The following is a 15,404-nucleotide window of genomic DNA, read 5'->3' on the forward strand; positions in this document are numbered from 1 at the left end:
CCCAGTCCCCTCACATGTTACCGGGGGTGGAAAGAAGGCATCAGGGACACGCTGCGGTGGTGGGATGCGTCTCAAAAACTTTAATAGGGAAAGGCATTTATATAGAGGCAATGGCGGGAAAGAAAGGGGGCTGGCCAAAGGGCCAGTCATAGGCTAAGGACCATGTCCATCAAGTGACATCACGAAACTTCCTTTGTGGGCGGGACAACCCCATCATGGTGGCACGCACGTGTTAGCCTCCCAAGGGCAGGGGGCTTCTCTTCCGGTTGAGGCCGGAAGGTGGGAGGAACTTCCTCCCACACTACCCCAGAGCTGGCGGGGAAGGGCAGCGTCTTGGGGGCTCTGTGCCCTTCCCCCTTTATGGCCTAAACTGAATCCCCAACACTCCCCAACCCACACTTGAGCCCCAGCTCGGCCAGGTGGGCTGGGGGTCCCTCGTCGGCTGCTGTGGGAAGCGTGGCTTCTCTTGGATCCCCTGTCAGTGTGAGGCAGTTCCCGTAGCCTCGCTCTGAGAACCGAGGGCCCGGAAATTCTCCCATGCCACGCACCTGGCTGGGCTCCCGGTCCCCGCACAGCGGCTTCGCTGGAGTTCAGGGCTGTTCGCTTCCGTAGAAGAACAGCGAGGGGCCCTGCACACCCAAGTGCTGGAGAGAGGGCGGGGGGAGAGGGAGAGAGGGAGACGAGAGGGCCCCCACGGGAACCAACCCACCAGTGTCAGTCATGGACCCTGGCTTCCGTCTTCCCAGAGGAGACGGGCTGGAGGCTGCTCAAAAAGAATTCCAAACTGTGCCTTCGCCTCCGAGCTTTTCGGGGTCAATCCCGGAATTAAAGTCTTGTGTTTCACACACTCACACCTTCACTGCGTGCCCGCCAGGGCGTGGAGGGTGGCGTGCTCTGAGGGGGAGTATGTGTGCACAGGGCCTTGTTAGGGGACACGGAGGTGTGTCACCATCGCCACTCTGGATGCGGTCCGAGCAAGGCTTTCCGCGTGTGTGAGGCCACTCCACTCCTCTGACCAGAGTTTACGGATCCGCTCAGGGTCCTCGCCCTGCACTGGCGGGTCCTCCATGGCGGAGTGAGGAGAAGCCCCTCTGGTGAGAACGTCTGTGCTGCAGGGAGAAGAGACGTGAGGGCTGGCCGTCCAGGCCCGGTCCACGGCTCACCTGCGTTGCTGAAGTGCGCATCCCTCTGCGGCAAGAGAAGAGAGGTGGGGACTTGGGGTACGGGGCTGCAGGCTCTGCGGGGCTTGCAGGAGGAGGAGGGCGGAGGAGGGCTGAGCTGGCGCAGTGGGGGCCGAGGAGCGGGATGGACACTGGTGGCTGGATGCGGAAGCCCTTGGTCTTTTCCTCAAGGCATCTGTGGGTGCAGAGGCAGTGACCACAGAGATAATAACTAAAACAATCCAGAGAAAGCTGTCAGATCTGGACCGTTGGCGCCTTCCTCGGAGTGCGGCTGAGAAGTCAGAAGGAAGCGTCTACACGCACTGTGAAGTGATTTTCAACCACTTTTTTCAGGACAATTAGTTGGGAGGGGGAAGCAGAGGATTTCTATAAAAGGTGTCAAATTAGATAGCTAGAGATACCTACAGACAGCGAAGTTGCACCCATTCTTTTTTTTACCATGCTTAAACAGAAACTCAGAAGAAGCATGGACTTAAAATGTCAGGACTAAAATTATAAAACTGTAAGAAGAAATGACAGACTAAGTACTCCTGACCGATTAAGCAAAAGTTCCTGGACATGACACTAAGAACACAAGCCATAAAAATTTAAATTTCAAAATAAACAACTATATGCTGTATAACCTTTTCATCTACCAATGATACAATTAGGAAGATGAAAAGTTAGTCTACACTCAGAGAAACTTGGCAAATCCAATAATTGGTAAAAAGCTAGCCACTGCAATTCAGTGATAAAGAAAAGACCCTACAATCCAAGGTGATCAAAAGTCTTCTTTAAAGAAGATACATAAATGGTCAATAAATGTGAGAGTCCTTGACATCACTAATGATTACAATATGTAGATCCGAATCGTTATGCGATAGCGTTAAATATGCACTAGTATAATGACCACCCAAAGGAGAAACTCGTGCTCAGATGGTGGTGGTGGTATAATGCTGCAGCTGCAAGAGCATTTAGGGGGCACTTGTGGCTTTCTATGTTAATATGAAAAAACACCTGATGTAGATGCACAAACTGAATTCTTCTCAAATAAACTTGGCCAAAAGTAAGTAGAAAAATAATCAGGGAAAACAATCAGAAATCCATAACATAGAAACAGAGCGAAACCAACCAAAGCAAAAACCAGTTCTTTGAAATGATTGTTCAACAAACCATCAGCAACTCTGACCAAGAAAAAATTAAATCTGCAAGTACAAAGCCTTACATTCAAACTCCTATACTGCCAAAAAAATCCCGAGAAGATGAAAAATAAGAAAATACAAGCGATCAGTATCGAGACTTACGGACATCATATTCATTCAAAGTCTGGTAAGGAGACCGGTGATGATCAATTTGTTAATGAAAATGATCTCACAACTTTGATGAGATAAATTACATGGCACATCCTTGAAAATGTGAAACAAAAGGAAAAAATAGAAAATCGAAGTGAACTTATCTCCATTATATAAATTGAATTTATAAAGAAATATTTCTAAGTAAATGTTCTGGGCTGAGATGGATTTCTTGGAGGTTATGCTAAATATTTAAGGAAAAAATAAAACCATCTCACAATCTCCTACTAGAATAGAATCAAACACCAAGGAAGGTTATTAGAAACAAGATGGCGGGCCAGTGTCCTTCTGCCCAGAGTTGGACACATAATGACTCCGCGCGGTTTGTATTATTCAGGTTTATGCCACTGTGATGAAACCATTGGAGGCAGCTAACTTTAACAAAAGAAAAGTTTTGTTCAGTCAATCGTGGTTTCTTTCTTCCTTTCTCTATTTCTGTTAGGCTCAGAAGTCCAGTGGCACGGTGTGAGCTCAACGGGGCTGTCGCTGACGGAATCATCTGTCTGTGTGGAGAGCCACGCGGGACCCGGCGGGCAAGCACACCCACGGCCGGGCGGAGGGGGTGAAGGGGTGAGGGGGGCGGAGGGGGGAGAGACAGAGCGTTCACAGCAACTGGCGGCAAGAACTACTAAGCCATCTCTGGAGAGCAGGGTCTGGAGACGACACCTCCTGAGCGCCTCCCCAGCTCACACCTACCGCGGCTCACACTCCCCCAGCTCACACCTCCCCTCCGCTCACAACTACCGCGGCTCACACCTCCCCTCCGCTCACACTCCCCCAGCTCACACTCCCCTCCGCTCACAACTACCGCGGCTCATACCTCCCCTCCGCTCACACTCCCCCAGCTCACACTCCCCCAGCTCACACCTCCCCTCCGCTCACACTCCCCCGGCTCACACCTCCCCTCCGCTCACACTCCCCCAGCTCACACCTCCCCTCCGCTCACAACTACCGCGGCTCACACCTCCCCAGCTCACACCTACCGCAGCTCACACTCCCCCAGCTCACACGTACCGCGGCTCACACCTGCCCTCCGCTCACACTCCCCCCAGCTCACACCTCCCCTCCGCTCACACCTCCCCTCCGCTCACACTTCCCCTCCGCTCACACTCCCCCAGCTCACACCTCCCCTCCGCTCACACCTCCCCTCTGCTCACACTCCCCTCCGCTCACACTCCCCCAGCTCACACCTCCCCTCCGCTCACACTCCCCCAGCTCTCACCTCCCCTCCGCTCACACTCCCCCAGCTCTCACCTCCCTCCACTCACACTCCCCCAGCTCACACCTCCCCTCCGCTCACAACTACCGCGGCTCACACTCCCCCAGCTCACACCTCCCCTCCGCTCACACTCCCCCAGCTCACACCTCCCCTCCGCTCACACTTCCCCTCCGCTCACACTCCCCCAGCTCACACCTCCCCTCCGCTCACACCTCCCCTCTGCTCACACTCCCCTCCGCTCACACTCCCCCAGCTCACACCTCCCCTCCGCTCACACTCCCCCAGCTCTCACCTCCCCTCCGCTCACACTCCCCCAGCTCTCACCTCCCTCCACTCACACTCCCCCAGCTCACACCTCCCCTCCGCTCACAACTACCGCGGCTCACACTCCCCCAGCTCACACCTCCCCTCCGCTCACACTCCCCCAGCTCACACCTCCCCTCCGCTCACACCTGCCCTCCGCTCACACTCCCCCCAGCTCACACCTCCCCTCCGCTCACACCTCCCCTCCGCTCACACTTCCCCTCCGCTCACACTCCCCCAGCTCACACCTCCCCTCCGGTCACACTCCCCTCCGCTCACACCTCCCCTCCGCTCACACTCCCCCAGCTCACACCTCCCCTCCGCTCACACCTCCCCTCCGCTCACACTCCCCCAGCTCACACCTCCCCTCCGCTCACACCTCCCCTCCGCTCACACTCCCCCACACCTCCCCTCCCGCTCACACTCCACCCATCTCACACCTCCCCTCCGCTCACACTCCCCCAGCTCACACCTCCCCTCCGCTCACACTCCCCCCCAGCTCACACCTCCCACAGGCCCTTGCATCTCCCAACGGCATCACCCTGGGGCCGATCTCCTCCCATGCGGGCCTCTGGAAACACCTGTCGCACAGCACTGTTCAAATCAAGCACCGTGACCAAGTGGGTGTTAACCCAAGAACGCAAGGCTGCATTCCACCGCATCAGCAAATAAAAAGGAGAAAAAGGAATGCTCATCTTAACAGATGTCGTTACAGCAGATGACCCAACTCCACGACCTACTATGATAGAAATCTTCAACACAATGGGGGCAGAAGCAGATTTGCAAAATCTGATGAGAGACATGTATAGAAAAACTCACAGTGACCGGAAATGGCAGCAAATACCTAAATCCCAATGACGGGAGGCGGAGGCAGGAGGAGCTCAAATCCAAGGCCCATCCAGGCTACATAGAAAGATCCTGTTTCAAGAAAAGGGAGCAGACCTCTTCCAGGTAACGTTCTGTTGGTTAAACATTGAACGTCTTCCTCATGGAGTGGGAATCGTGCCACAATGCCCTCTTTCCGCTTCCACCAGGAGTGGAAATTATACCAGAGATGCTCGTCAGAACATTCAGAGGAAAATAAAGGAATGTAATAAATGAAAGATGGGTAAAGTCAAAATGTCTTTAGCTGCAAGTAATTTGAGTGTGTAGAGACACTATCTACAAGTGAATATAGTGAGATAGTAAATTAACTTACCCACATCATCGGGTCCAACTCTAGGATAGAATTTGAAATGCTCATCTGTGGGAATTTACGTGGGGAAGAGGGAGCCGAGTCCCCACAAAGGCTGATAAAATGCTCATAGTCCTTGTTAGTTATCATCCACAACCGTCACAAGGAAGCAGACATCCGGTGCACAGGAATGCACTGGGCGTCACTGGGCCCGTTACTCAGGATAAGGAAGGTGCGCTGTTCGCACCTGCAGCAGCACAGATGAGTCTCCAAAGCCCCCTGTTCAGAAAAACCGTGCTGTGTTTCCCCTGTGTGAAATCTCAGGACGAGCAGAGGCGTTCTATGGTGGTGGAATGCAGCCACTGGCCAGGGGGGCGGGGGAACCAAAGGGCAGGGGGAGCCCTCAGGAGGGGCCGCTTTGGGCACGGATTCAGGCGCTGGCCCCACAGAAGTGCCCGGTGTTTTGTTAATTGATTATAGTGATTTAAGCCAACAGCCCGCGCGGTAAAGCATTCGCGATATTAGGCGGACTACGAGAACAGCCATTCTTGAGAGGTGGGAAAGAAATCTTCTGATAAACACCCATGGTCTCTCATGTTAAGAAAGTTAAACTGTGGTGGATAGGCTCGCTTGGTCACATTAGGATCTTCAAGGCCCTTGACGAAGGCCCTCACCAGCCCCTGTGCGTGGCTCAGCCTGGAGGCCGTGCATGCGTTTGGGCTGAGAAGAAAGAAAGGTGGAGGACTGGAACGTAAGAAACACATTACGTGGATGAAACTTGTTTATCTGGTAAAACTCCCAAAAGGTCATAGGATAATGAATAGCATTAATAACTTGCATTTACCATAATTACTGGGACAAGATAAATCTCAAGACCGTTTCCACATGAAGTCCAGCAATTAAAAAAGGGAATGCAAAAGAAGGTATACAGCTGCTACCGAAAGTAAATAAACCGAATGAGAAGTGTGCACGATTGCTAAACAGACTGCATTGCTGAGAGAAATTAAAAGCAGCCCCGCATGCACAGGGCAGTTCACCCCGAGGTGGGGGAGTGGGCGACCCCCGAGGGTCAAGGGTGTCCAGGGCGGAGAGCAGGCGTGAGGGCGAAGGCGAAGCAGCTCTGCAGTCTAAGCGGGCAACAGGAGTCCACGTCGAGGCGGGCGCCCGTGGCTCTCACCTGCAACCCATGCTATTCAGGAGGATGACATCTGGAGCACCGTGGCTCGAGGAAATCCCAGGCAAAGAGGAGCGAGCACTCGGCTTGCCAATCGGAAGGCTTGCAGCATCCGCCACCTGCCTGAGCATCTTGGTGGGGATGCAGGTTGGGTACGGTGCGGTTGGATGGGGAGGGCAGGGGCGACTCACCAGTGCCACGGTGCCTGGTGGACAGAGCAGACAGGCCAAGGACACTGAGAGGAGAGGACACCGCCAACCGCCATTTGCACTCGCTGCCTTGGATGTACAGGTTGGGACGTCAGGAATGCGGTCAGATGGAGACTGGAAGTTCCTGCATCTTGGAGATGGTGGGTGGATGGAGGGGGGACTGGAAGCTGATGTGGTTGTGGAGATGAAGGGTGGATGGATGGAGGATTGGAAGGTCACAAGGTCATGGAGATGATGGGTGGACCGATGGTTGGATCCCGAGTCTTGGTGGTTGGACAGATCTCTTTATTGTAGGTCTGTACTGCATCCTGTTGTTTCAGTTCACAGTGTCGACTCCTAATCCCACAGGCTCTGAGCTGAGACAGGCTGAGCAACGATCTTCTCCCTTTGAGACCTTTCTCCTAACCCCTTCCTTGCCAGCAACCTTCTGCTCTTTGGAGCCACAGAGCAGCCACCCCAGGGCTACATCACGGAGCTAGTCTGCGCTCCTACCTCGGTGGGAATATGTCGACGTGGATCATCTGACTCAGGAGACGGACTTTGAAGTGGGTTGCTCTACAATGAATGCTCAATTATTTAGCTCGCTGTTTAGCTGAACGCGTGGAAAGGATTTGCGATCCGTTATTGCAAGTGCCTACCACTAAATTCTCAACCTCCCTTGAGCTCTTTTTGCAACTGACAAAACAAGGGTATGGTATAACTCTTTGTTCTCTGTTAATAATGTTGGGGAATGCATAATCACTGCTTCTAAATATTTCAAGGACTTTCATTTGGAGATGGGTAAACCACAAAAAAGCAAGTTGCACGACTTGCCTGAGGGGCTGGTGAAGTCGAATGACCGGGACACGAATTCATAAACCAGCGGGGCTGGAAACGTCTCTGCGAGGCCCGCTTCTGGGGATGGCGTGGATGGAAACTTAGAGGTTGTGGAAGGCGGGTGGGCTAACCCACTGCAAAAGGGGCAGCGCGGAGACTGGGCGCCATGGCCCTCCTGTGGCACTGAGAGCTCTTCACAGAAGGTGGGTTCAAGCTCACCCACAAGCATTCCACTTCACTTCTTTTCTAAGCAAAGTCGAGCTCCTCAAACCATTGTTCTCCCTGCAGGGTGAGAGATTTCTCCGGCCTAGTTTTCTCTGAAATCACCCTGCATCAAGTTGCTCCCCAGCCCATCCACTCTCCACCAGAACGTCGTTTCCCTCCTCCCTCGCCCCAGGGCTTCTCCCAGGCCACCTCCATCACCGCAGACCCCGGCTTCGGCCTCCTACGCCGGGGACCTGGAATTGTGCGTCAGCCCCTGCCGTGGGCCCCGGGCGAGGCCTGCCCTTTGGGCTGCACTGCCCTCTCGGTGGTGGGCGCTGGCCGCCGGGGCTCTGAGCCGACTCCCGCCGTTCTTCCGGCTCTGCGACCGCCCTTCCTGTGCGGCAAGAGTTCGCCGTGCTTACTTTATTTGCATTGTCTGTGTCGTGCTTACTGGATGCTGTTCCGGTTCCCATTCCACGCTGAAGTCTTTCCTTGCTCAGAAAACAAACCTGGGGAAGGAGAGGTGGGGTCTGGGAGGCGGAACGGAGCCCAGTGTCCACTCCATCTGGGCGGGGTTCCGGAGAGTGGGAGAGGCAGGCGGGAGAGGCCCCGTTTCTGGGGGGAGCCGCTGGCCGGGGGGACCCCGCTGTCTTGCTGTCGCTCCGTGGTGGCCCACGTCGCGCGCGCCTCAGTTTCTGTCTGGGTGCTGGGGAGGGAGAGGCGGGCGGGCATCTCCGGCCTGGGTGCGTGCTGGGCGTTATCAGCTGATCCTGTCCCCACACCCAGAGCTCAGCGAGAGGAACGAGCCCCCCAGCCCAGGCCGGGGTCCCTGGAGGGCCCGGCGGCTGCTCCCCTCGCGCCCGCCCCTGGCGCCCGCCCCGGGGGCGTCTGTCCAGCTGGCCCCCGCAGCTGGTGTGCAGCTCCCCGGGGTGTGCAGCTCCCCGGCCGCGGAGCAGCCTGCTCTGTGCGTGCGGATCTGGGGGTCCCCCCCCCCACCAGTGTCCTGTAAGGGAGAAGGAGGAGAAGGAGGCAGTTTATACCACAAACGGAGTGGCAATGAGTCCTGCTAGGTCCCAAGAAGGCTCTGTGGCTCCCCCCTCCCCCCGCAGCTCCCTGCCCCCGCAGTCCTGCCCCTGTCCCCCCCCCCCCCCCCCATAAGCTTTGGGAGGGTGGGAAGCCCTGCTCGCACCTCTAAGGCCCGGGGTGAGGAAAGGGAAACCGCACCCCTGCTGTGCCGAGGAGCCTCCGGGACTGTGCCGGCGTCGGTGGCCGCCCCCGCCCTCCCCGCCCCCCCCCCCCACGGCTCCCCTGTGCACACACACGGCCCAAGCCGGCTCTGGAAAGCCTCACCGCGGGGCCGCGGGGTCTCGCGTGCCGTCGCACAGCTGGCGCGCCTTTGGGGTTCCCAGGGACTTCTGGGGGTTCAGCTACGGCGGAGGAAAACCCACGCACGCCCGTGAGACCCCCTTCCACGCGCGACAGAGGTGGCAAACGGCTGTCTCCTCCGGCCCCTTGGCCCCCTCTCCTCGGGCAGGAGGAGCGTGGGGGGCGGGCGGGGTGCGGGGCGGGGCGGGGTGCGGGGCGGGGCGGGGGGTGCGGGGCGGGGCGGGGCGTGCGGGGCGGGGTGCAGGGCGGGGGCGGGGCGAGCGGGGCGGGGTGCGGGGCGGGGCGGGGTGCGGGGCGGGGCGGGGTGTGGGGCGGGGTGCGGGGCGGGGCGGGGGGCGGGGCGGGGCGGGGCGTGCGGGGCGGGGTGTGGGGCGGGGTGCGGGGCGGGGCGGGGTGCGGGGCGGGGCGGGGCGTGGGGGGCGGGGTGCGGAGCGGGGCGGGGCGAGCGGGGCGGGGTGTGGGGCGGGGGGCGGGGCGGGGTGCGGGGCGGGGGCGGGGTGTGGGGGCGGGGGCGGGGTGCGGGGCGGGGTGCGGGGCGGGGCGGGGTGCGGGGCGGGGTGCGGGGCGGGGCGGGGCGTGCGGGGCGGGGGGCGGGGCGGGGTGCGGGGCGGGGGTGCGGTGCGGGTCGGGGTGCGGGGCGGGGTGCGGGGCGGGGTGCGCGGCGGGGCGGGGTTCGGGGCGGGGCGGGGTGCGGGCCGGGGTGCGGGGCGGGGCGGGGCGGGGTGCGGGGCGGGGTGCGGGGCGGGGCGGGGTGCGGGGGTGGGGCGGGGTGCGGGGCGGGGGCGGTGTGCGGGGCGGGGCGGGGTGCGGGGCGGGGCGGGGTGCGGGGCGGGGGCGGGGTGCGGGGCGGGGTGGGCGGGGCGGGGCGGGGTGCGGGGCGGGGTGCAGGGCGGGGCGGGGCGTGCGGGGCGGGTTCAGGCTCCGGGTGGAATTCACCCCCGGCGCACGTGGATGGCGGGGGGCGTGGGAGCTGCGGGCCGGGCCGGGCGGGGGTCGGCACTGCTGCTTGCTCTGCGCGGCCTGCGGGCCTCGGGGCTGGGGTCCTGACACGGTCAGAGCCGGGGACCCATCCTCTCCCGGTGCTGGCGAACGCGCCGTGCGCGTGGCCCGGAAGGTGCCACACACAGGTGTGTACAGCTCCGCCGTGCAGAGGAGCGTACGGAGCGGGTGCAGGTTCATAACAAGGCAACTTCTTACCTCCCCCCTCCCCCCCTCTCCCCTCCCCCGTCCCCCCCCATGAGTTGTACAGCTGGTTTACACCGTGTAGTTTTATAGGTATGGCTGCTGCATGGGCTTGTGTTTTTATCCTTTGTCTCTCGATTCGGGTCTTCCCTTTCCCTTCCGTAGTTCCAATGCACGTCTACACGGTATCGGGGTACTCGGATCCGTTACAGCGATGGCAGGGCTAGCGCCACGGGGAGGGAATAGGAGAGAGAGACCGTAGCGGCTTTTGTGTGAAAGCGGGGGGACTGTCGGCGTCAGTGTCACACGCACACGGGTACGGAGGGAGGCCCGGTCCCAGTCAGGAGAGGCCCCGTGTGCCCACGGCCCGAGCCTCCTCTACTCACGGGGCAAAGCGACTTTTGTGTGGGTTAACGGATGAGCTCACACGCGGCAGATCGGAGGGAAGGGAGCCACGGGCGCCGCGCTCAGGAGACGCTGTGCCTCGGAACGCGGCGTCTGCTTTCCCACTGAACGCGCGGAGGCTGCATGATTAACACGCTGCCTAATAATTCAGGCCGAGACGAACTTCCCACACAGACGGCGGCTCTCCACCGCTGCGCGCGGCAGGGAGCCTGGGTTCCGAGGGACGTGGGTGCCCCGTGGCCGGCCTGGGCGGCTGGGGAGCCCTCGGGCGGGGCCCGCCCCCGCCGGCTCCCAAGCCCCGGCCTGGCCGTCCACGGCCTCCCGCCCGGCCTGGGCCTGGGGGCCTGGGGCGCGGTCCACGGGGAGCCACGGGGAGCCGCGGGGAGCCGCGGGGAGCCACGGGCGTCCTCACCGTGCCGGCTCCCGTGGAGCAGGGGACCCGCGGAGCCCGCGCTGTGCCCGTCAGCCGCCGCCGGGCCTGGGCTCGCGTCCCCGGCGGGGTCCTGACGCCGTGGCGGTGGCCGTGTGTTTTCTTCTAGGGCCTCCGCTCGGGATCTCTGCTCGGGGCCAGTGGCTGTCCCTGCGGGTGGCTCGCTTTCCAGGCCCAAGCGGCCACGGTCCAGAGGGAGGGGTGTGGTGGCGGAGGGGCGTGGCGGCGGGGGGCGTGGCGGCGGAGGGGCGTGGCTGTGGGGCGTGGCTGTGGGGCGTGGCTGTGGGGCGTGGCTGTGGGGCGTGGTGGCGGAGGGGCGTGGCGGCAGAGGGGCGTGGCGGCGGAGGGGCGTGGCTGTGTGGCGTGGCGGGGGGGGGCGTGGCGGCGGAGGGGCGTGGCGGCGGAGGGGCGTGGCTGCGGAGGGGGCGTGGCGGTTTAGGGGCGTGGCGGTGGGGGGCGTGGCGGCGGAGGGGCGTGGCGGCGGAGGGGCGTGGCGGTTTAGGGGCCTGGCGGTGGGGGGCGTGGCGGTGGGGGGCGTGGCGGCGGAGGGGGCGTGGCGGCGGAGGGGCGTGGCGGCGGAGGGGCGTGGCGGCGGAGGGGCGTGGCGGCGGAGGGGCGTGGCGGCGGAGGGGCGTGGTGGCAGAGGGGTGTGGCGGCGGGGGGGCGTGGCGGTGGAGGGGCGTGGCGGCGGAGGGGCGTGGCGGCGGGGGGGCGTGGCGGCGGGGGGGCGTGGCGGCGGGGGGGCGTGGCGGCGGAGGGGCGTGGCGGCGGAGGGGCGTGGCGGCGGAGGGGCGTGGCGGCGGAGGGGCGTGGCGGCGGAGGCGCTCGGGGTCACCGGGCACCTGGGGCCAGGCCCGCTGGTCAGCACCAGGTCGGAGGCTGCGTGCGCCGCGCGCTCCTGGCTTCGGGCCCGGCGGGCGGCGGTGGGGCGGGCCGGGCGTCCCCTGCGCGGCGAGGGCCTCTGGGTGGTGGCGGCGCGCCCGGCGGCCACGCTGACAGGCGGTGCTCTGTCTATTCCGCCGCAGACCAGCCGCCCCGTGCGGGACTCCGGCTCCGGGTGCGGGCGGCCCCAGTTCTCCCGCGTGCGGCGTGCGCTTCCTCCTGCCCCGCTCGCGCCCCCGCTGCTTCTTCCCTCGAGCCCTGTCTGTCTGGGACACCGGGGTCCCGGGGTCCCACGTGATTTTTCCACGCTGCCCCCAAGGCTCAGCCGAGCTGCTTCCAGGGCGGCAGCCGCCCCCGGGCGCGGGCAGCTTCCCGGGGTGCTGGCTTCTCTGGCAGCCCGGGGTCCCCTCAGCCCTTGGCGGGCCGAGGCCAGACCCCGAGCTGGAGGCCGGCCGGTGGCACCCGGGCCTCCGCGTGCCCGCCTCTCCCTGCGGCCGGGGTGCTGGTGCCGACCTGACCCAGGGGCCTCGGCGGATCAACGCGTGAACGGTGCGGCCCTAACTACAAAGCCCGGACGCCACTGAAGCCGCCTCCTGCCAGGGCGGGGCTGGGGACAGAGCTGCTTCATCCTCTCCTCTCTCTGCAAATGCATTGGGCAATTTCATACCACAGCAAGGGGGCTGGGAATAGGGCCGAGTGGCAAGAGTGCTTGCCTCTCCTACCATAGCATGGTCTGGGTTTACGTCGGTGACTATAAAACGTACACCTACTTCCTTTGAACTCTTATCCATCATCCGTCCATCCATCCATCCACCCCCCCCCACCTGTCCATCCACCCACCCACCCATTCATCCACCCACCCACCCACCCACCTGTCCATCCATCCATCCACCCATCCATCCATCCGCGCACACCAAGTGCCTATGGCCTCAGTGTGGACAGAGCACTCCAGGCCATGTCTGAAGGGATCATAGATATCTTGAAAAGCTTTGTCTCGATCCCTACTTTATTGTAGCTTTATACGAAATTATTGTTAGTAAACACATGAGGTATCAATGAATAAATCAAGAAACTTATGGCATGATAGGATCTCTCTTTCCTTTTCTCCCTCTTCCTCTCTCTCTCTTTCTCACCCTCCTTTCTCCCTCACTGTTTTGGCAGTAGGGGGGATTCAGTCCAAAGCTTCATGCTTTCTGGGAAAGCAGTTCTGCCATGGGAGGCCATTCCAGTCCTTTTTGGCTTCAATATATTTCCCATATAAGGTCTTATCCTTTATCCAGGCCCACCTATAACCATGATTCACCTATCTCTGCCTCCTGCATAGCTGGGAATATGAGCGAAAACACCACTCCTCACCCGTAAAAACCTCTCTCTGAAGGCACCGAAACATTGCGCTTGAAGAGGAGGAGGCTGCAGAAAATGCTCAAGGTGTGCGCGTCTTGGTCTAGCTGGAAGCGGCGGCTTCCACAAGCCCACTGGTCACTTTGCTTTGGTTGTGTCTGTTGGGGCTGCATCTTAAGGGCAAGGCTAGCCCTGGAGGGACTGGCTGAGCGGGGAGACGGAGGGCGAACGTCAGAGCTTCCCCTGGCCCCACAGACGTACCTTGTGCTCATTCACGCAGCTAAGTTCCGTGAAGAGCTCTGGAGCCCATGGGCAGTTTAATTCTTTGCTCCATGCACTGCCAAAGTGAAAGCATTTGATTTCTTGGGTAGATGGGCTATGGAGCAAGCAAATTGATGATGCAAGTGATTTTCCTGCCAGAGTTCATCTTTCGCAAGTTTTGACCCAATAATTAAAGACTAGTTAAATAAAACTGCCCCTAATGAGAAAGTTCAACCTGCAATTTCTCTCACGGGGCCTAAAGCCACAAAGGGGAGCAACAGTCAGTCTTTCCCCAGGGTCACAGCCCGGCAGGGGCTGAGGCAGAAGAGGAGCGTGGAGATGGAGGCCAGATGTCGGGCCAGCGTCGTCACAAGCCGCTTCGAGTTAAACTCTCCAGTAGTGCCTGGGACAGAGTCCGTTGCTCTTTCCTCTTTCTTGGTGGTGATGGGGTTTGCACTCAGGGCTTATTGCGCTCCAGGAGGGGCCTCCATCACTTGGGTCAGACCCTGCACCCCTCTTGTTCTTTTGCCAATGGGGTGCTGGGTTTTGCGGGGGCAGATCTGGGCCTCGGTCCTCCTGTTTACGCCTCCCCGGCTGCTGGGCTCACCGCTGCGTGCGCCCAGTCCCGCGTGGGGCTGACTGATGGAAACCAGTCTTGCTCCTTTTCCCCTGGGCTTGTCACAGACCGCAATCTCTTGAGGTCTGCCTTCTGAGTCATTAATTGAAAGTCCAACTGGGTCATAATGGGGGCAGCTCTGGTACCACACTGGCAAGTTAGGAATCACCAAGGCTCTTCTGGATCTGCTTACAATGCCTCATTGCACTCTCGAATTTGTTATCCATCTGCCTCTTTCATCCTCTCTTTCATCCTCTCCCCCTCCCTATTCCCCTCCCCTCCCCCTCCCCTCCCCCTCCTCTCCCTTCCCCCTCCTCCTCTCCTCTCCTCTCCCCTCCCCCTCCCTCTCCCCCTCTCCCTCCTTGCTATCTGCTCCATCATTAAGATGGGGTGGACACCCGGGCAGCCTCGGTCAGCAGGCGGGGCAGGACGCATGCGCGCTGACGGTGTCGCGCCCCGGCTGCCCCTCCTCCGGCCCAGCGTGGCGGGCGCAGGCGCGCATGCGCCGTCTCCCGTGGGTTTCCTGCCCCACATCACAGGGGCCTGGAGGCTCACGGCGGCCGCTCCTGCCTCAGTGATCCAGCGGGGCTCGACTGGGCAGGCCAGGGGAGGAGAGCGCGCGGATGGGAGACCCCGCCCTCTCCGACGGCCCCGCCCACCACGACCCCGCCCTCTCCAGCGGCCCCGCCCACTATGACCCCCGCCCTCTCCAACGGCCCCGCCCTCACCAACGACCCTGGCCTCTCCTCCGGCCCCGCCTTCTCCAACAGTCCCCGCCCTCTCCAACGGCCCCGCCCTCTCCAACGGCCCCGCCCTCTCCAGCGGCCCCGCCCACTATGACCCCGCCCTCTCCAACGGCCCCGCCCACCACGACCACGCCCTCTCCAACGGCCCCGCCCTCACCAACGACCCTGGCCTCTCCTCCGGCCCCGCCCTCTCCAACAGTCCCGCCCTCTCCAACGGTCCCACCCTCTCCAACGGCCCCGCCCTCTCCAACGGCCCCGCCCACCACGACCCCACCCTCTACTCCGGCCCCGCCCTCTCCAACGGCCCCACCCTCTCCAACGGCCCCGCCCACCACGACCCCACCCTCTACTCCGACCCCGCCCTCTCCAACGGCCCCGCCCTCTCCTCCAGCCCCGCCCTCTCCCACGACCCCGCCCGGCATCCCATCTGCGAGCCCCCCGAACCTGGCGGGGAGCGCTCCCGGGTAACTGCGGGGAGACCTGACCAGGTGCGGGGCGTCCGCGTGGAGCCCTCCCCCGGGGGCAGTGAGCACCCCCCCCCCGC

General features: G+C 61.7%; 1 protein-coding gene across 1 annotated transcript; it reads right to left on the bottom strand.

Annotated features, from left to right (window-relative positions):
• Window positions 1–365: 365 nt before the first annotated feature.
• Window positions 366–13,286, bottom strand: LOC125356701 (nascent polypeptide-associated complex subunit alpha, muscle-specific form-like). Its single transcript, XM_048353373.1, has 8 exons — window positions 13,253–13,286; window positions 10,997–12,409; window positions 8,063–8,120; window positions 7,405–7,541; window positions 6,386–6,587; window positions 1,225–1,356; window positions 1,027–1,109; window positions 366–583 (listed from the first exon to the last, which is right to left on the bottom strand). The coding sequence occupies exons 1-8, from the start codon at window positions 13,284–13,286 to the stop codon at window positions 366–368; spliced, it is 2,277 nt and encodes a 758-aa protein (XP_048209330.1).
• Window positions 13,287–15,404: the final 2,118 nt, after the last annotated feature.

Source organism: Perognathus longimembris, chromosome 1 (genome assembly GCF_023159225.1).
Source record: "Perognathus longimembris pacificus isolate PPM17 chromosome 1, ASM2315922v1, whole genome shotgun sequence".
NCBI lineage: Eukaryota > Metazoa > Chordata > Mammalia > Rodentia > Heteromyidae > Perognathus > Perognathus longimembris.